The sequence below is a fragment of the Odocoileus virginianus genome, chromosome 16 (assembly GCF_023699985.2).
Source record: "Odocoileus virginianus isolate 20LAN1187 ecotype Illinois chromosome 16, Ovbor_1.2, whole genome shotgun sequence".
In the NCBI taxonomy this organism is placed as follows: Eukaryota; Metazoa; Chordata; class Mammalia; order Artiodactyla; family Cervidae; genus Odocoileus; species Odocoileus virginianus.
This window is the reverse complement of record NC_069689.1, coordinates 58,833,078-58,854,452: the sequence shown is the minus strand read 5'-3', so window position 1 is coordinate 58,854,452 and position 21,375 is coordinate 58,833,078. Positions and strand designations below refer to the sequence as shown.

At 46.3% G+C, this 21,375-nt stretch overlaps 1 protein-coding gene across 1 annotated transcript in view; it reads right to left on the bottom strand.

Moving 5' to 3' along the window:
- Positions 1 to 2,035: 2,035 nt before the first annotated feature.
- The window catches only part of HOMER2 (homer scaffold protein 2), an 89,069-nt gene continuing 69,729 nt past the window's right edge, over positions 2,036 to 21,375 (bottom strand). Inside the window, exons 4-9 of the mRNA XM_070478282.1 lie at positions 16,771 to 16,863; positions 11,965 to 12,071; positions 7,892 to 8,048; positions 5,640 to 5,750; positions 4,400 to 4,480; positions 2,036 to 2,947 (exon numbers count right to left, since the gene is read on the bottom strand). Of these exons, the coding sequence (XP_070334383.1) occupies positions 2,759 to 2,947; positions 4,400 to 4,480; positions 5,640 to 5,750; positions 7,892 to 8,048; positions 11,965 to 12,071; positions 16,771 to 16,863 (738 nt within the window). The 3' untranslated portion in view covers positions 2,036 to 2,758. The remainder of the gene's footprint in view (positions 2,948 to 4,399; positions 4,481 to 5,639; positions 5,751 to 7,891; positions 8,049 to 11,964; positions 12,072 to 16,770; positions 16,864 to 21,375) is intronic.

Sequence of the window (21,375 nt, the reverse complement as noted above, 5' to 3'; positions counted from 1 at the left end):
TCTAAATTTTACTTCGCTTGTTTTAGTCCCGGGCTTTACAGATGCAGAAAGAAAAAAAGAAAGCACATCAGGATTTAGGCAGCCAGTCTTGGAAATGTCAAATCAGGAGACACCACTCAGGACAAAGATGCAGCCCTGGCTATAAACCCTCCAGCAGCACAACGTGGCCGAGGTGCCTGCGGGGGTAGGGGTGGGGGTGGCGTTTATGCCCTGCCTGCGTTTGGCTTAAGATTGAGACAACCGAAGGGTGTGAGTGCCGAGAGGGGAGCTGGACTTCCTAATAAACAAGGGCCCAGTTAACTGGCTCACAGGGAACTACAACAAATTCGGTGGGTCATTATCATGACATTCAGAGGCTGTTGCATAGGGCCAGGCACTCGACAGACTGCTGAGGTTGTCCTGGGCCTGTTTTTTCCTTTTAAAAAGAGCAAATGAAGAACCATTAAGATTTTCAAAGAAAAGCAGAAGGAACTGAGAGTCCACGGTTTCTGCCCCTGCTGAGCCCATGTCAGCTTCCTCGTGAGAGGCCCCTCTCCTGGGCTGCATGGTGTAGAGCCAGCTGGGCCCACCCCATGGGGGCTCGCAACTCCTCACCTAGACCTGCCAGCACTCACCCAGCTCTTTAGCTGTCGGCAAACAGGCGTCAGGGGTCTCAACCACACAGGGATAAAAGCAGCCCACCATGCTCAGGGCCCTGCTGCTCTGGAACATGCTGGTGGCTCAGACAATTCTGTCCTCTAATGAATACGTCCCCTGAGTATATTCAGGGTAGTCAGGACAGCTTCTTCTAGATGAATAAACCGCCTCACAGACAGAGGTGGTGGGTGTCAGATGACCCAAGCTGAGGTTTCGGAATCCTGGTGTCTGCTGCTCCTGGACAGCAAACTCGCCCCACCTTCTGTCAGTGCACTCACCTGACCTGAGAAGAACACCCTTTAGCCCAATGCTGGACCACAGGGCTGACCCAGGACCAGTCTAGCTCTCCAGGTCGCCATTGCCCTGAGAGCTGTCCGGAGCAGCAGGGAGGGGGGTGGCCAGCAGCCCTACCGCCCATCAGGAGGGCTGCCTCCGGCCCAGTGGACCTCACCAAAGCCGCCCACTCTGCTTGCAGGTCTCCCTGGCATGGCCCAGTGCCCCAGACCACCAGCCTCCTGTCTTTCCCCATCCCAAACCAGACCTCCTCGCTCTGGGAGATGTTTCAGTGACACGAAGAACAGTAGGACATGGCAGTCACATCCTCATGTCCCCTGCCCACCTCCTCAGGCTATTGTATTGCTTATCTACATTCAGCAGGGATAAATTCTAACATGTGAGAAAACCTTTCTAGAGGGAGAAGTTCTCACAGCGGTTCTCAGAGCAGGTATGGAGGCACTAAAGCCTCCCCCTCCATCAAAGGCATTTAGAAATGCCTATAGCCAGGGAAATTCAGACAATTGTGTCATGCACAGGGCAAATGAGACACCCACTTACTTGCTCCACTAAGAAACTCAGTGAGAGAGGAGAGGCTTACGGCTCTGGTCCCTTCCTTCCCAGGAACAGATGGACGCAGGAAGCAGACTTTGGCAGAACTCCTCTAAGGCCGAGGCTTGGTCACTTCGAGCCCACTCTCCCTCATGGGCCTGTGTGATCCTATGTGATTTCTTTTTCAATTATCTAAACCCAACAGAGGATCCTATCCTAAATCCCAAGCCCTGGACAGCCCCTCTACCAGGGACAGTCGGCAGTCCTGGAATCCCCAGCCCTCACGCTTGGAGAGGAAGAGTGGTTGCAGTGTTAGAGGTGCCGCCCACCCCTACCCCGACAGAGAACCAGGATGGACTCCTGTGGGGTTGGGGGTTGGGGCTCAGACCATTTCCTGCTGCTTCCACCGCTACCTGCCCGGCCCCAGGGCCAGCTGAGCCAATCCACGAGTCTGCTCACAAAGTCACATTCATGGCTGATAAAGAATGACCCAGTGCACCAGGACGGGAGACTTTCCAACAGGGGCTTTGGCAGGAGGGGGGTGGGCATTGATTAAAACACTAAATTCTGTGTATACGTTTAATTGAACAAATATTTATTAAGCACCTACTTTGTGCTAGGCACCCTCACTGTGTGCTGTTCCCACAGCACAGTATCCTGTTCAGAAATTAAAACCAAGAAAAGGAACGTTGTTGCAACCTTATAAACTGGAGGGCCGGTGGAAGTGGGCTGAGTGGATGTAGGTGATTTCCCAGCCAGGAAACAACCCCACGAGACACATGTCTCCTCTCAGGACAAGTATCTACTAAGTCATTGTTTGAAAGCATCTCTATATATGCTGAGAGGGAAGTTACTATGGCCACGCCCCATGCACTGGAGCCTGGTGGACATTCGAATACTCCGAACTCTACTCAAAAAAACAAAACAAACCAAAAAAAAAAAAAAAAAAAAGAGGTGGAAAGGCTATTCCTATTCGGATTAGAAAATACTATTTTTTTTTCCAGTTCATATGGTTGCAACAGCCCTCAAAGAAGATATAAACATCCCTGCCCTAACTGCGTAAACGTTTAAGGTAGACCTAGTTCTGGATTCCTGAGTCAGAATCGTCCAGTCATCCACGACCTCGCGAGGCCAGAGAAGAAGCGAGGGGGGATTTCTATTCTGGAGAGGAGAGGGTGGACGGCACCCCTGGTTTGGAAACACGACAGACCGCGCCTGCATTGACAGAAGCCACGCGAACAGGAGGACGTCCTAGCACTACTGCGGGTCACACACACCCTGGGGACTCACTCGGGACCTAGTTGTCGGCACCCAGCTTGGAGAGGCCCCGGCGGAAGTCGTGGAGGTCGTCAATCTTGCCGTCCAGCACCTCCAAGAAGCTCTTCAGCTCCACCTTCAGGTGGCGCTGTCGGTACTTGCTCTCCTCGATGTCCGTCTTCAGGGACCGCACTTTGTCCTCCAGGTTCTGATTGTCTTTCTCTGCCGCCTGCAGCGGAAGGAGAGAGGACGGACTGCTGATACAGTGGGGGTGAGTCCTGCCAATGCAGGGGACGCAGGTTCGATCCCAGGTTTGGGAAGATCCCACAGACCTCAGAGCAACTGAGCCTTTGCTCTAGGGCCCGGGAGCTGCAACTAGTGAAGACCCCATGCTCCGCAGCAAGAGAAGCCACTGCAGTGAGGGGCCCACGCACCACAACAAAGTGTAGCCCCTGCTCGCGACAGCTAGAGAAAGCCCCAGCACAATAATGAAGACCCAGCGCAGCCAAAAACAAACACATAATTTTTTTAAAAAAAGAGGAGACAGAAAGAAGGGTCTGGGAACAAAGCAGGAGGAGCCCACTGAGACCTGTGATAGTCAGTCAGTCAGTCCCCGCAGGTGGGCCTGCCTCTCTGGAGGTGTCAAGTGCACCCCCCCCCAATCCTGGACATCAGATGTGTGCCCCTCCTTCCTGCTGTTTGCCAGCAGAGATCTCATCTTAAAACGATGCCCACAGAGAACACAGAACTCGGAGTTCTGCCCAAAGCAGCCCGGTGCCAAGCGATGCTTTCCTCAAGTGCCTGGCAGAGGAAATCTGACATCCCAGCCCGTGGGGTTTTCAGCCCCAGGCCCAGGGTTGTTGGCAGGGCCCCCTTTGGGGTCCATTCTGGGGGAGAGACAGCATGAATGGGAGAGTGACTTGTCTCCACTGAGAAGGTGAGGCCTCCTTGGCCCCAGGCCAGCCTCTGGCCGTCCGTGAGGGAGGACTGGCCGTGCCAGACGCAGGGATGGTGGGTCTGTGCACCGTCTGTCCCGTGGTGTTGCCATGGAGACATTCAAGCTTCCAATGGCGGGACTGCTGTGAGTCCTTACGGGAGCATTCTTCATAGCAAACAAGAACTTCCATCTTGTGGGGATAAAAAGAGGCCTTCTAAATATGTGTTACAGGAACCAGTTACTAATACTGAGGCTGTGTACCTGAACAAAGTGCTCTAGAAGTGAGGAGACCCTCGGAGGTGAGAGAGGGCCTGAAAACACTCCTTCTGTGGATCAGAAATCTGAGGCCAGGAAGGGGCGGCCTGCCCAAGGTCATATCCAAGGTCACTGGCTGGGGCAGTGGAACAGTCCCTGGTCTGAGGCCCTCCCTTAGCCCTCCCTCTGTCCCCTGCTCCTTCCTGGCCCTTCAGTGGGTCTGCAGGGACTTCTGCCGGCAGGAAACAGCCACCTGCACTACAGTTTCGCACGAAAGCTTTGTGAAAGTAGAAAAACAAAAGGCAGACCGGCTGAGTCTTCCCCTGGGGGCAGAGCAGGCATCCAGCAAGCAGTTACGCTGGCTGTTTAGGAATCCGAAGTCACTCTTCTTCACCAAGTGAGGCGAGAATGGGAGAAGCCTCAGAGAAATGGGTAACATGACGGATGCCTTCGAATCTGAGTCAGAGTGCATGTGCTCCCTGCTCTTACCTCTAACTTCTCAGAGACGTATTCACACTCTGACATGAGCTGAGGTATGATTTCACTCTGTTTTCGGAGGTCTGTCAACTCCTACGGGAGACAGAAGTTTGAAGAAGAATGTGAGAACATGTCAGACAAAATGTACTCTTGAAAATCCCTAAATGTGTACGTACAGTCATGGAAGTGCCTTTTGGAACCTGTGTTGTCCGTGTAAATGATGGTGATGATGTTATACCTAAAACACATCAGGTAATTCTAAAGGCTGAGTATGTCCTGTGAATTAAAGCATGAAGCCTGCATGCCACCATGAAAAGAGAAGTAAGATTCCTGTTTTTGTAGGGAAAGTGAGGCTGAGAGAGGACTGGTAACTTGCCCACAGTCTCCAGCCTCTGTGGACAGTGAGTCCCCTCCATACGAACCTTCGAGCTGCAAACTTACAAAGATGAGAACGTTCATTCGCATGTCTAGTTGCATAAATTAGTTCATGTGCTTGGTGTACACTGTCACATGAAAGCATCCTCTACACATGGTTGAGCTTTTGTGTACTTTACCACACAGGACTGTATGGAGGACAGTAGTATAGTATCTTTATTTCAAGTCCAGGATGTCCAGAAGCAAGTGTAAAAGCAGTGGTGAGGTAGCTGACACTACTGTACTTTTCAAGGTACTAAACTGCAAGATTAAAGATGTCTTATTTTTGGGGTTTGCCTTTTATGTATTATTTGTGTGAAAAGTATGATAAACCTATTACAGCACAGTACTACATAGCCGATTGTGTTAGTTGGTTACCAAGGCTAACTTTGTTGGACTTAGGAACAAACTGGACTTTTGAACAGGCTCTCGGAATGGGACTCGTTCGGACAGAGGGGAGTCACTCTGTCCTGTCCCCCAGGAGATAAATGACTGTGTGACTGGGGGTTCTTGCTGTGTTAATTTGACAGCAGAACTCAACTTCTGATGAGGGACCATCTATGAAAGTTTCCAAGAGCGTTTGAAAATGTCCAACTCCTCTGGGATCTGAGAGCCTGACTATATGTAATAAACTCAAGGAGGCTGCACAGGGTAATGGTCAGGCCTTTGCTCTGGGCTCTTTGTGCCTTGGTGTGGCTCCTGGCTCGGTCTCTGTGCTGCTGTCTGGGCAGCTGCCAGGGCCGATCACACGTCCCACGGCCACATGCTGTGTCCCTGGGTGATCACCTGCCGAGGCCCAGGGGACATGAGCAGCATGGCTCAGAGCTCTGCCACTCACCATCTCCTTTTCTCGGAGTTCTGATTCTAGCTCCTCAATCCTTCTCTTCAACTGGGTATTCTGCTCCTTCTCTCTGTTGATCTCGCTGCACTGTTCTTCCAGCTCGTCAATCTTTAATAATAAATATCACATGTTAAAAGCAGGGGTGCCAGCTTACTCTGGGCTTCCCTGGTGGCTCAGACAGTAGGGAATCCGCCTGCAGTGCAGGAGACCTGGGTTTGCTCTCTGGGTTGGGAAGATCCTCCAGAGAAGGGAATGGCTACCAACTCCAGTATTCTTCCCTGGAGAATTCCATGGACAGAGAAGCCTGGCAGGCTGCAGTCCATGGGGTTTACTTTAATCATTAAACAAGAGATTGCCACAGCTCTTTTAAAATAAACCCTAAATTAACCCACTTACAAATGTTTCCTTGTGGCTACAAATGAACTCTATGGGGCTGCCCCAGGCTGTTTGCTCATACTGGCACAGGGCGCCTCACTTAATACCAGTGAAGCCACGGAAGTCATACAACCTGGCTTCAGGATGCTCCAGGATTCTGGTTTTCTCTTGTAGCCACAGGACAGTAGTTCTAGATTTGATTTTAAGGATCTGTCACAAGTAGGGGCCAGATGTCCCATGAATCTCTCTGCTTCTCCCCAGAATGATGTTCACCTTATTTTAATCGTGCCCTGAATGATTCTGTTGCATCTCCAGAGCTGAAGTCAGCAGGGTAGAGAACCGAGCAGCTCTGCGGGACTCAATGACATTTCCAATGCTTTTAAATCAAGATGACCTTTCCCCACTGATGCACGCAGAAGGGGCCTGGCCTGTGGGCCTCTTCCTGGACAGATGACAGTTGCTGGCTGAACTGGCACATCCTCAGAGTGCCTCTTTCTCTCCTTCTCCAGCTTGACCCCCAGGAAGGGATGTACAGGCCTGACAACCTTGACATTGCTGTCTGATGCTGGGCAATTCCCAGGGGCCAGAGTGGATGGCAGGAGTGGAACCAAGTAACACAAAAGCGCCAGGTCAATGGGGTCCCCGCTAGTGGGCAGTGGCAGTCCTCAGGGTGAAGGGCACTGGGTGGTCACCTTGAGGACCATTCTCAGAGATGACTGCAGCAACCCTCAGGATCTCACCCCCAGCCTTGGGGGCTGTCAGAGGTCCCCCAACATCCACACCCCACCCTGGAAGTCAAGTTCCCAGGGCTTCCCATGCAGCAAGCAAGTTACACAGCAGGCACTTCCTCCACACACCATCCCCCCAACCCCCCAACATGGCCCTTTGGTTCTTACACTCAGACATGAAGCAAGAAAACTCAGCTCTTGGCTTGGGAAAAGAGGGCGATCGATCCCTCTGGCAGGCAGATGAGCCCAGCCCAGGAGGGAAGGTGCAGAGTCAGCACTCGGCCTGCGCCCCTCACCATCAGCACTTTGTGAAAAAAGGACACGAGGCACTTTCACGTGCCATCTGTGCTAAGAGAGACATGGAAGGCAAGCGGTCTCCAGGGGATCCGCCCAGAACAGGGTGGGGGGTTACAAACGGGGGTGAGGGGGGCCAGTCCCCATCTCAATGTGGTGCAGACCCTGAAATCTGCAAAGCAGACCATGGTCACTTTGGGGAAAGTGCTGACCAGCAAAACAGCATGGCAACCCCGGGATCTCAACTGGGGGCCCCCAAACCTCCACATCAATTCAGCCCAACATCAGAGTGTGAGGGACTGATTACAGAGAAGGGCAAGGGTAAATCCTGAAAAAAAGTCAAGATGCTCGGATGTCAAGGTAGGAGGGTGGAGGGCACATGAGGGCAGTGGGCACCCCGTCCCCATCTCACACTTCCTGTCCTGGCTTCCTAATTCATGTTTTCAGAAATAGTGGTCTGCACAGAAGCAGGGTTTCTGAGCAATCACACCCCACCATTTCCTCAGTCTGTTTTCTTCTCTCACCCTCTGGAAGGTCACTGAACCAACAGAGAATAGCAAAAGGAGGCTGCCCACGAAAGGCCAACCTGCAGTGCACATGGGACAGTGCTCTTTGAGAGACAAAGCTGCTGTCTCCCATTGATTCCTCTTCCCCTTGGCAACACAAACGATGAGACTTGGTTCAATAGAAGGATTAAGTCACCTCTGTGCGTGGCTACACTCCCCTTATGAAAGCAGGCGGGAGGTGGAGGGAGGTGGAGGGAGGGGGGGATGGAGTGGAAGGAAGGCCCCAGCTGCCCCATCCCATGCCTGCCTCCCACTCCCTGTGGGTTGGGGCCTCAGCTGAGCCCACCTTGTTCCGGAGCCGGTCGTTCTCATCTCGGCACAGTGAGAACTGGCGCTTCCACTGCTCCACGCTGGCCGCCGACTCCTGCAGCGCCGAGGTCAGCCGCGCGTTGCTTTCTCTCAGGGTCTGCAGCTCAATCTCCCACTTCTTCACGTTGGCAGCACTGTGGGGCAGGGGCCAGGCAGTGACGGGGGTGGTAGGTGCCATCCACTCCACTGCCAGCCACCCCCTCAGCCCAGCCCTCAAGGCCACATCCTCTCCCTCCGTGGCCTGGCCACAAGGACCACAGGTCCCGCAGGCCTAGCGCTTCTCTTTAGTGGGAACATATCTGCCCCACTAAAGGGGCACTAATTTGCCCTCCTGGGTGATTTTTCTCAAGGCATCACTTCAGAAAGGACAGAATTCTCAGAGAAGGAAGAGATGAAACTAAGAATGAACTGACCCATAAAAATGAACGAAATCATGCCATTGGCAGCAATATGGATGCAACTAGAGATTCTCATGCTAAGTGAAGTAAGTCAGAAAAAGAAAGACAAATATCATATGACATCACTTATATATGGAATCTAAACTATGACACAAATGAACCTATCTCCAAAACAGAAACAGACTCACAGATGTAGATAGCAGACTTGTGATTGTCAGGGGGAGGGGGCTGGGGGAGAGATGGATTGAGAGTGTGGGGTTAGTAAGATGCAAACTATTACATACAGAATGGATAGACAACAAGGTCCACCTATATAGCACAGGGAACTCTGGAGAGAAGGGAACCCTTGAACTATATTCAACATCCTGGGATAAACCACAATAGAAAAGAATATTAAAAACTATGAATGAAGCCACACACTGTGGTAGAGACCCCCCTGCCTGCTCCCTACTGACTCCAGGCCACAGGAGGGGTCCCTCTTGCCCCATGTCTAGCTCCTTCCTGAAATGAGTCTCAGGGATAAAGGTTCTGAAGTGCTGGGGTGGAGCCCAGGCCCCCTGAGACTCTCGTGAAAGCTGTGGATCTTCCCAACAAGCTCCTGACGCCCCGCTCTCTGGAGCCCAACGACCCCAGGCTTAAACAGACAGCCTGGATCCAGCTTTGACAGCTGAGGACCAGAGGACAGAGGAGGCAGGGCGGGGACTCCCCTGCGGGGTTCCAACCACAGTGTGTGTGCGGGAGTCCTGGCCAACCCCATGTCACCTCAGGCCTGAGGGATGCCTCCATGTTATCACCAAATCACATGATAATCTCTGATCCTCCGTGATGAGGGAAGTTTTCAAAAACAATCTGCAGTTAGGTTCCCCTCAAGCTGCTGTTCCCATTCAACACTTCCCTTTGTTTCCTTGCTCTGGAGCCCAATGTTCACTGCAGCACTATTTACAATAGCCAGGACATGGAAGTGACCTAAATGTCTACCAACGGAGGGATGGATAAAAACGACATGACACATACATGCAATGGAATGCTACTCAGCCATAAAAAGGAGCAAAATAGTGCCATTTGCAGGAATGTGGAGGGACCTAGAATCTGTCATACAGAGTGAAATAAGTCAGAAAGAGAAAAACAAGTATCTCATAATATCACTTATTCATGGAATCTAGAAAGATGGTAGAGGTGAACTTATTTGCAGAGTAGAAACAAAGTCACAGATGCAGAGAGCAAACATATGGACACCAAGTGAGGAAGTTGGGAGTGGGATGGATTGGGAGATTGGGACATATACACACTACTATGTATAAAATAGGTAACTAATGAGAACCTTCTGTACAGCTACTGTGACCTAGATGGGAAGGAAATCTAAAAAGGAAGGGTAGAACTGATTCACTTTGCTGTATAGTAGAAATTACCACAATGTTGTAAAGCAATTATGTGCTTAGTCGCTCAGTTGCGTCTTACTCTTTGTAACCCTATGGACTGTAACCCACCAGGCTCCTCTGTCTATGGGGGTTCTACAGGCAAGAATACTGGAGTGGGTTGCCATGCCCTCCTCCAGGGGATCTTCTCAACGCAGGGATCGAATATGCCAATAAAAATTAATTTTTAAAAAACCCAACACATCAGACTTAGCCACTAAGAAAAAAAAAAGTTCCTGGCTTCTAAGCTATACTGCCTGGCTAAGGAAAGTTCTCTATCTAAAGTCTTCTTTAAAAAAATTTTTTTAAGTAAATACAACTGTATTTTAATAATCTGCATTATCTTTCATTCACCTCAAGGTCCTAGGAATGTGACTGGAAAATACGTACTTTTGGTTTCAAACACCACAGACTGAAAACACAGCAGATAATATCATGTGATTAATTTCAGAGTTGATGAGCGAGAATCTGACCTGATTTAGGGAAATGACTTCACACTCATTCCTGTAATTCACTTGTCCATTAAACTGGAATTAAAAAAAAAACATTTATTTTTAGGGGTGAAACGTTTTCAACCAGGCAGTCCACTGTGACTTAAACATTCAAAAACAGTCTTCACGACTGCCTGATGATTAAGAGAGATTGGTCACAGTTTTGTCCTCTGAAGCACCTGATAAAACCCACAGTCCAAAGCAGGTGCTGGATCTGTGGATCTCACATTCTTTCTGGAATTCCTAGGTCAGATCATGGGAACTGAGTTCCAAGCACCGGACAGGCCACTGGGTGCTAACCCATTGGCTCCAGCTGTGGAGCACGACTGGCTGCCCCGGGAGGATTCCTGAAGGTTCCTGCCTTGAGTATAGACAGGCAGTGTGGGACGGTGGAGAATCTACCAGCCGTGTGACCTTGGGCAAGGACTGGCTGTACTATTTGGGCCTTGGTTTCCTTATCTGTGTAGAATGGAGGGATTAATATGACAGAGCTCTTACACAGGGCAGCTCTGAAGAACGCAGCCACAGGGGGGCTGGGGGAGCTGGCAGAGTTCCCTGCCAAGTGAACAGAATGATCCCAAAGACAGTGACCCTGAGGACGCTCATGGGGCCAGCCCACACGATGAGGTCCAGCCTGGCTTTGGGAAAGGGGCCACATTCTCGAGATACGAAAACACAAGCATGGCTACTGTAGTCACTGAAAATTAAAATCTTGCTGATATCATTATGGGGGCTGCATTAACTTTATATATCAATTTAAGGGAAATTGATACTTTTTTAAAAATATTAAGGCTTCCTACTCCTTTCCAATAGACTTTTTTTCTATTTGTTAAATTATTCATGTATGGTCCTCAAAATTATTTGAGTTTTCTTCACAAAGATCCTGTACATTTTATAAGTTTATTCCTAGGTATTTTATGGTTCATATTATATTTAATAATTCATACTATAAAGGAAGGGCTTCCCAGGTAGCTCTAGTAGTAAAGAACGCCTCTGCCAATGCAGGAGACGTAAGAGATTTGGGTTTGATCCCTGGGTCAGGGAAGATCCCCTGGAGGAGGAAATGGCAACCCACCTCAGTATTTTTGCCAGGAGAATCCTAGAGACAGAGCAGCCTGGCGGACTACAGTCCATGAAGTCACGACTGAAGAGACTTAGCATATAGGCATTATAAAGGAAATCTCTTCTTCAAATATATAGTCTATGTGATGTTTGCATATAGAAAAGTTACTGATTTTTGTGAGACTTTATATTATTTTAAAGATAGTCTCTTAAGGTTTTTATATGTTTCTCTTGGATGTTCAAGACAGTCTGTTATATACAAATAAATGATAAATTTGGCTTCTCAAAAAACAAAACAAAGTGAAACATAAGCACAGGGACCCCCCTGGCAGTCCAGTGGTTAGAACTCCACACTTGCATTGCAGAGGCCCAGGTTCAATCCCTGCTTGGGGAACTAAGATCCCACATGCTATGCAGTACAGTTGAAGAAAAAAAAAAAGCATAGGGTCACATTTCTCTTTCACACACACACACACACACACACACACACACACACACAGATGCTGATGTGGACAGGGAACGGCCACGTAGGCAGCTGGTCTTCCTCTGGCCAGCAGACAAGACCGGCTATTCTGAGCAGAAGCCAGTCTCCTCCCCCAAGTTCCTGAAGCCCTGCCCAGTGGGAGAGGCTGCAGGGGAGTGCTGACTCTGGAGACGACAGCGCCTGGATCTGCACATGCTCACCTCTGGGTCAGAGCGATCTTCAGCTTGTCATTCTCGGACTTGAGGTGTGTATCGGCAGGACCCGCACAAGAGGCCTTCTCGTCGTCTGTCCCATTGATGCTGGATGCCTGAGTGGAAGATGGGGTTACCTTTGCACCTTATCACTTGTCCTGACAGTGGCAGGAGCTGAGTGTTTATGAGTGTGGGAGACACAACGCCTCCAACCAGAACGCACAACACAAAGACTGATAACAAGACTGGCCCTGGAAGAGTCCACATAGAGTCCAGAAAGTCTGTGTGTTTTATTCACAAGACAGCATCTGGGGCTGTTAGGCAGAAACTTTTTAAATCAAACTTTACAGGTAAACCTACAAGTCAGGATACCTGGTCTCCTTAAATAACACAGGACAGAAGCCACAGATTAAAAAGGCAGTGGGGGTGGGGGTGGTTATAATAAGAAACAGTGAAAAAAAAAAAAGAAACAGTGACTGAGTTTGGAGAAGGAATGGCAACCCACTCCAATATTCTTGCCTGGGAAATCCCATGGACAGAGAAGCCTGGCGGTCTATGTCCATGGGGTCACAAAGGAGTCGGACACGACTTAGCGACCAAATGACAAGAAGAAGCTGAGATAACTTTTTATCCCAAGGCTACAGAAAGATCATTAAAAAAAAAAAAAAAAACTGCCAAGAATCAGATATGGGTGTCTGCTGTCTCCATTACTATTAGCGTTGTTATGAATATTCTGTAATGCTTTCTGTAATAAGACATACCACCTGGAGGTCAATCTCATCTGGTCTCGGATAAGGTCTTAGAAAGACATTATTTAGTCTCCAAGAAGCATAACAGCCAAAGGGAGGAACCATGAAGGGAATGAATTTCTGGGTAAACTTCTGCATCACAAAAAAATGCCAAAAACTATATCAGAATGTAAACAACAACGTGGGGGAAATATTTGAAGTGGATATGAAAAACAAAATGCCAATACTTATATTTAAAATAAACTCTTGGAGTTCCCAGCTCTTAGAGCTACACTCTGAAATATTTGTGGGTGAAATTGTGTCTGGGATTGGCTTTAAAACAAAGGTGGAGGGAGAGGGTGGGTGTAGATGAAATGTGAAGTGAAGTGAAAGTTGCTCGCTCAGTCGTGTCCAACTTTTTGTGACCCCATGGACTGTACAGTCCATGGAATGCTCCAGGCCATAATACTGGAGTGGGTAGCCTTTCCCTTCTCCAGGGGATCTTCCTAACCCAGGGATCAAACCCGGGTCTCTCACATTGCAGGTAGATTATTTACTAGCTGAGCCACAATGATTGGTCATAAATTCCTAGTTGTTAAAACTGATCTATGGGCCCATGGGGTTCAGTTACATAATTTTGCCTAGTATTGTACAGGTTCAAAACTATCCATGCTAAAAAATAAAGTTCTTGGAAATGAACATAAAAAAGGGAAAGGATATGCAATTGACATTTACAGTAGAAGATATACAGACTCAGTAAACAAAAAAATTTAATCTTACTAGTAAAGAAATGCAAAATGAAAAAAAAAAACAATAAAATACATTTTTCTTCTGTCAAATCAACAAAGCTCTGTGGGTGAGGGTGTGGGAGGAAAAACTGCTCTCACTCACTCCTGGTGGGAGTCAGAATTGTACATTTCTGCAGGGATGTTTGCAGTATGCGTCAAAAGCTCACAAAACCTCCTACCCTTAGTTCAATAGTTCCATTTCAAGAATTTATCCTGCAGTATAAGTATAACTGAATCACTTTGTTGTAGACCTGAAACTAACACAGCTTTGTTGTCAACTATATTGATGCTAAAGCTCCAATCCTTTGGCCACCTGATGCAAAGAGCTGACTCACTGGAAAAGACCCTGATGCTGGGAAAGACTGAAGGTGGGAGAAGGGGACAACAGAGGATGAGGTGGTTGGATGGCATCACTGATGTGATGGACCTGAGTTTGAATAGGCTCCAGGAGTTGGTGATGGACAGGGAAGTCTGTGTGCTGTAGTCCATGGGGTCACAAAGAGTCAGACACACCTGAGGGACTGAACTGAACTGAACTGAATGACACTCCAATATAAAATGAAAAGTTAAAAAAAATTTATCCTGCAGAAACCATCAAATGCACAAAAAGTACACAAGAACGGCTTATCACAGTGTTATTTATATTAATGAAAAATCAGAAATAACATAGATGTCCCAAATTACAGGAGTTTGGTGGAATAAGTTGTGATATAAACAAACACTGGAATACAATCTAGACATTAAAATAGTTTTGAAAAGTGATAATTGAAAACACAAGGAAATGATTATAACAAACATAAGTTTAAAACATTAACAAAATGTCTTCGGTAAGAATATAGGTAATTTTTATTCCCTCCTTTATAGTATGGCATATTTTAAATTTCTGCAATAAATATATATTGCTTTTACATTCAGAAAAACACATTAAAAGTTTTTGTAGTTAGGTTGTTTAAAATCTTCAAGTATTTAGAAAACTTGGCCAAAGTGCTCATTCTCTAAGAAATTCAAAAAACCAAGCAACTGTGTGATTTGTAATAAAAAGAAAAATGGACAATGATCTCCATATCTGGGAAAACATCAGCAAGGGTAAGTAAAAACTAAAGCTTAGAAAAGCCATTTATATTTAATTAATATGTATCTATATAATAACATCTTCTCTGTACATTTGACTTTTTTAGGTTTAAAATACTTCAGGGACGAAAATAAACATTAAAGCAAAAACCTTATATAAAGAAATTCAGATATTAAAGATATCACTATACCATGACATTTAGAAAAAGATGGTATATTAGAAACTTTGTATCATAAGTTATTGCTTATATGTAGAATTTAAGGTAATAGTGCAAATGAACCTATTTGCAAAACAGAAGTTGAGTCACAGAGGTGGAAAACACACTTGTGGTTACCAGGGGGAAAAGGGGTGGGGGGGGATAAATTAGGAGATTGGGACTGACATATAGACACTAGTATATATAGAATAAATAGCTAGTAAGAACATAATGCAGGAGACCCCAGTTCGATTCTTGGGTCAGTAAGATCCCCTGGCGAAGGGATACGTTTACCACTCCAGTATTCTTGGGCTGCCCTTGTGGCTCAGCTGGTAAAGAATCCGCCTGCAATGTGGGAGATATAGGTTCAATCCCTGGGTTTGAGAGATCCCCTGGAGAAGGGAAAGGCTACCTACTCCAGTATTCTGGCCTGGAGAATTCCATGGATTGTATAGTCCATGAGGTCGCAATGAGTCAGACATGATTGAGAGACTTTCACAAGAACCTACTGAATAGCACAGGCAATTCTATTCAGTTCTCTGTAAAGAATCTAACTCTGTGTGTGTGTGTGTGTGTGTGTGTGTGTATGTATACACAACTAAATCACTTCGCTATACAGCAGAAAGTAATACAACATTGTAAATCAATTATATTTCAATAACAATTAATTAAAAGATAGATTTTCCTCTATCTAATGAAATAAAATTTAGCATTCTAAAAAAAAAAAAGAAACTCCTCAGACTATGGACCACTTCAAGTGCCCAATTTTAGAGTTCCTCAGATATTACTCAGTACAGACATTAGTATGCTAAATCAACAGTATCATTTAGATGATATTACAGATTGTTTATAAAGATTCAGGAAAGTTCCTGTCCACTTGGAGTCTAACACACATTCATTTCCATACATCCACAGGGACATCTTTTATATGATCCAGGTTCGGCTATGGCCGATGACCAAGCCTAGGGTGTTGACCTTGACCACTCAGGATGCCCGTGCCTCCAGCTTCTCTTCCAGGAGGCAGGTTCTCATCTCTGCCCCAGAATCCATCCATGGCCATCCCGGCATGGCCATTCTCCATCCCACAGCCTCCTCGCCAGTCTTCCTGCCCTCGGCTGCTCCCTGACTTCCTCACCACCCACATGCAACCATCGTGTCAATTCCTGATCAGTGGCCATAAAACACCTCAGGTGTCTTCTCACTATCAAAAAGTACAAAATTAGGTAGGAAGGGATCCAGTAATGAAGAAGTCTGGGTCCTTTACAGTCCCTCCAAGTGCGTCCCTGGTCCTCCCACCGCACTCTTCCCCCCAGGCCGGGAGACTCCTGGCTTTCACTTACATCATGTTTATTCCTAACCCCAGATGCTTGCTCCTCATGTCTCTCTTGCCCTGTCTCTCTACACATAACTCTGTCACAAGGTCAAGGCTTCTGCCTAATACTGCATACCCCACCCTAGACATCAGGAAGGCAGACAGTTTTATTTCAGGTTAAGATAGGTCCCTTTTAGTCAGTGATCACACTTTTAAGTAGACAGATGACTCAGTTCCTGGCAAAGCCACATTTTCGTTGACTAAACTAGAGCTGTTGAAATACCACCTCCCACCCGACTTTTGTTATAATAGGGAAACAGACAGGGAGCCTCTGGCATCGACCAAGTTTTCTCTGTCACGGGCACAGGTAGCTGCATTGGTCCATGAGCATGCTTCATGGAGACCTCCCTTCCCAACACAGAAAGAAAACACGTCCTCTTGACATTGGTATTTAAACAGTGACCAGAGAGAATTCCAGATGAGAGACATGTATTAACTCTCATCTCATCAACTGTTTTCCATTCAAAATGTATCACCACATCTTGAAAAATTCAAGTCTCATAAAAACATTTCACATCTTTCTCACTGTTAACAGGCTAATAGTTGAAAAGCCTTCGAAATGCCCTACTGTGAAAATTTGCTCTTTCCTGTCAAAAGTGACAAGGAACAAAGTCCCAATCACTGATCACGCTCATTTATTTTACGGGCAAATTACTTACTTGGGAATGATTGCTCGAAGTCTCAATTTTCTCCTGGGATTTGTCTCTGGCTAGTCTGGCAGCTTCTTTCACTTCCTGGAATTTCTCTGCAAACTGAACATGAAGAAGAATTATTAGAGGTATCCTTAACCTTATACATGGCTGATATTCAGAACCCACCTTTATTATTTTGCATTCATTTGAAGTCAATAAATTCTGTATAAATCCAGGAGAGAGATTTTATTTGAGATTTAAAAGAAGTGAATATAAGAAATTCTTTTTCCTGAACAACAACAACAAAAAACAACAAAGCCACAGTCAGATCTAAATGAGTTTTTAAGATACTGAAACAAGATTTGATAGTGAAATATTAAAAACACACACCTCTGGTTAACAGTACCTAATACAAATGCAACGAAAGAAATTTAGCTATAGCACAAAAGGAATCCCCCCAAAACTTCATAATCTCTCATGAAAGATCCAAGAACTCTTCCAAGTCAATGGCATGAATAACAAAAACATCCAAAAAGCTGGGGGGAAGGAACGTTCTAGATTTTAAAAGCCTAAGATGCAAAATGTAACATGTTAGCCTAGGACTAAGTCCTCTTTAAAAAAAAAAAAAAAGTTTATTTATTTGGCTGCGCCAGGTCTTAGCAGCAGCATGTGGGATCTAGTTCCCTCACCAGGGATTAAACTCAGGCCCCCTTCATTGGTAGCTCAGAGCCTTTAGCCACTGGGCCACCAGGGAAGTCTGAGTCCTCTTTTAAACAGACCAATTATAAGATTTCTGGGCAACAACAAGGGATATGTGAACATGGACTGGATAAGATGACACCAAGGATTTACTGTTTTATTAGTTTTGTTAGAAGTGCTGCTGATGTTGTGGTTATTGGAAGATGTCATTATTTAGAGATAATAATGAAGAATTTGGGCTTCCCAAGTGGCACAGTGGTAAAGAATCCACCTGTCAATGTGGGAGATGTGGGTTCGATCCCTGGGTCGGGAAGATCCCTTGGAGAAGGAAACAGCAATCCACTCCAGTATTCTTGCCTGGGAAATCCCATGGACAGAGGGGCCTGGCAGGCTATAGTCCATGGGATCGTAAAAGGTTGGACACAACCAAGTGACTGAGCACACACATACACTCTGAAGTATTTAGGCATGAAATGTCTTTATGTCTGTAATTTAAAGTACTTCAACAACAATTAAAAACAGGTGAAAGTGAAAGTCACTCAGTCGTGTCTGACTCTTTGTGACTCCATGGACTATAGTCCATGGAATTCTCTAGGCCAGAATATTTCTCTTCTCCAGGGGATGTTCCAAACCCAGGTATCCCACATTGCAGGAAGATTCTTTACCAGCTGAGCCACAAGGGGAACCCAAGAATACTTGAGTGGGTAACCTATCCCTTCTCCAGGGGATTTTCCTGACACAGGAATTGAACTGGGGTCTCTTGCATTGCAGGCGGATGCTTTACCAACTGAGCTACCAGCAAAGCCTGAAAACAGATGAAGAAATGTGGCAAAGTGTTCACTATTAAATTTATGTAATGCATCTGTGGGTGTTCATTCTACTATGCTCTCTGCTTAAAGGAATGTTTTAATATTTTCTTAAAATTAAAAAATTATTAAAATCCCAGAGCAATCATATCAGTCAGTCACTGCTTTATTGTCACTGACAAAGCAACTGATTTTAATTAGCAAATACACTGAACAGAGAACTGCCTGTGATAGCTAATGCTGACATCACACAGCAAGAGAGCCCAATGTGGTTGCTGACTAGCAAGAAAAAGCCAGCCAGTGCCAATGCCACCGATAATGCTATGTCTTTCACCAAGAACTCGGTTTCTGAGCATAGACTGCCCCCTGAGTGTCTCACAGGTCAACAACAGCAGTCTGCTTTGGGAAACCCTGACGGATGGCAGCTGTTGGTAAACCAAGCACCTGGCGGAAGCAGAAAAGGTCAGCCTTGCAACGCTGGCTGGCGTTGCTCCGCCAGGCCCGTAAATTAAGCCACCGACACAGAGCTTCATTTAACCAACCCAGAGCTACCAGAGAAAAACCACATTACCTGCTGCTTAAAAGGTCTGAGGTCCAGAGGGGATGGATGAAGCATCCCCCTTCCTTTTAGGGGACCCGTGAGTAAAAGCATCAAGTCATGAGTTACCTGATGGCAGGGCCCATGCTTTTCCCCTTTGCACCTCCCCACGAGACCAGGTGGAAAGCAGGTGTAAGTAAGTTTGTTAAGAGAAGGAATGAGCTCTGGGTTTTAGATTTGCACATTTCCACCGTCTTGGGGAAAAAAACCCAAAACACGTCAAAGTACGGCCAAACCTAAGGACCTGGGGAGGTACCATGGTACTGGAGGTACCCACAGACATGGGAATACTTCACCAGGCTCCCAAACCAAAGGCATTATTTTTTTTTACAGACCCTTCTTGCACCTGTCAGGGTCTCTTTCTCTTGGGGTCTTATTTGAAGTTGCTTATAAACTAGATTAGAAATGTCATCACCAGGGTCATGTTTACTCAGTCGACAAACGTGGTCTGAGCAAAAGGACTTCAGCAAACAAATAAGGGGCTGTGGCCTAAGCTGGGTGCTGGGGTATGAACACTGTAAACATCAGAGAGAGCGCCAGACTTGGGTAGCAGGAGAGAGTGACAAACAAATCAGTAATTAAAGCCCTGCCAGGTTTTGATAAAACAAGTGGCCTCTGGATGGAGCTTGGGGCCTCCATTCTGTCTCTTCCAACCTGACCCTGACCGTCGCGATGACCCTCAGCTCAACTCCTGGAGACTCAGTCCAGAAGGTCCAATGGTCCCTTCTCTCTCGGTCCCCTGACACCCATCATGCTGACCCCTCCAGGTGTCCCACAGTTTTACCTTGGGTGGGCATAACTATCACCCTCTTCCCCTAGACCCTCAGCAGGGTCACATCTACAAGGTAAGGAGTCTAATGGATTCTTTTATTAGGTTTTATTTATTTTTTGGCCATGCCTTGCAGGATGCGGGATCTTGGTTCCCCAACCAGAGATTTAACCTGTACCCCCTGCATTAGAAATACGGAATCTTAACCACTGAACTGCCAGGGAAGTCCCAGAAATTTAATGACTTTCAATACACATTCTCCTGTTTGTTACCCTTTATTGGGCAGGAATTCTTATTCATAGTTTCCTCATAAGAAAATAGAGTCTTAGAGAGGTTAATATTTGCCCATGGTCACATGGCTAGTAAATAATAAACCTGAACTTGAGCCTAGATCTGATTTCTACATGATCATCTACACATCCAGTTACTTTCGTGTGCCTACACGAATGCCAGAGACTTGCACAACAGTTGTTAAACATTTATCAATTGGATTTTCCATTTGCGAAGAGAACTGTACTTAAAATAGAATTGTACTCACTTCCTCTTTAAAAGAACATTATAAAAGCTTTAATTCCAAGGCAGGTCATGTGAACCTTTAAGGTAAAGACAAGGCCTGAGGATCAGAAAATCAGATGCTAATGGAGTGAGTGGCCTGGGCAACAGCTCTATCATTGCTAAAAAATTTGTGACTTGTTTTAACGCAATATCTGCTTCATTGAAGTGGTCTGGAACCAAATCCACAGTATCTCCAAGGAATGCCTATGAACAGTAACAGCCTAGAACATCTCAAAAGGATGTCACCTTGAGGTGACAGCGCTACTACACCGGCACACCTCGCTTTATCGTGTTTCACGGATACCGTGTTTCTTACAAATTGAAGCTGGCAGCAACCCTGCACTGAGCAAGTCTATCAGCACCATTTTCCCAACAGCATTTACTCACTTTGTGTCTCTGTGTCACATTTTGGTAACTCTAACAGTATGTCAAACTTTCATGGTGATCTGTGATAACTGATCTTTGTTGTTATTACATTCACTGAAAACTCAGATGACAGTTGGCAGTTTCTAGCCATATAGTACTTTTATTTAAGGTATGGTGGTGGTTTAGTCCCTAAGTCATGTCCGACTCTTGCAACCCCATGGACTGTAGCCTGCCAGACTTCTCTGTCTATGGGATCTCCCAGATTCTCTGTCTATGGCAAGAATACTGGAGTGGTTGCCATTTCCCCCTCCAGGGAATCTTCGCGACTCAGAGATCGAACCCGGGTCTCCTGCATTGCAGGAATACGAATACTCTTTACCAACTGAGCTATGAGGGAAGCCACTATGTATTTAAGGTATATACATTATTATTTTGGACATAATCCTAGTGCACACTTAATGGACTACAGTATAGTGCAAATAAAACTGTTATGTGCACTGGGAAGCTAAAAAATTTGTGACTTGCTTTAACACAATATCTGCTTCTTTGCAGTGGTCTGGAACCAAATCCACAGTATCTCTGAGGGATGCCTGTGAACAGTAACAGCCTAGAACATCTCAAAAAGGGCAAAACAGTACATGTATTCTCGCAGTCAGGATGCACAGTAGTACTATGCACTCACAGCCACTCTGAGGTCCTCTTACTACTGTCAATATACAAATGCAGCACAGATAGGTTTCATAACTGGCCAAGGTCACACTGGGACTGAATACAGGCCACCTGACGCCAGTGCTGGACATTCCAGTGTCCTGTGATTTACCTACTTAACTGCTACCTTA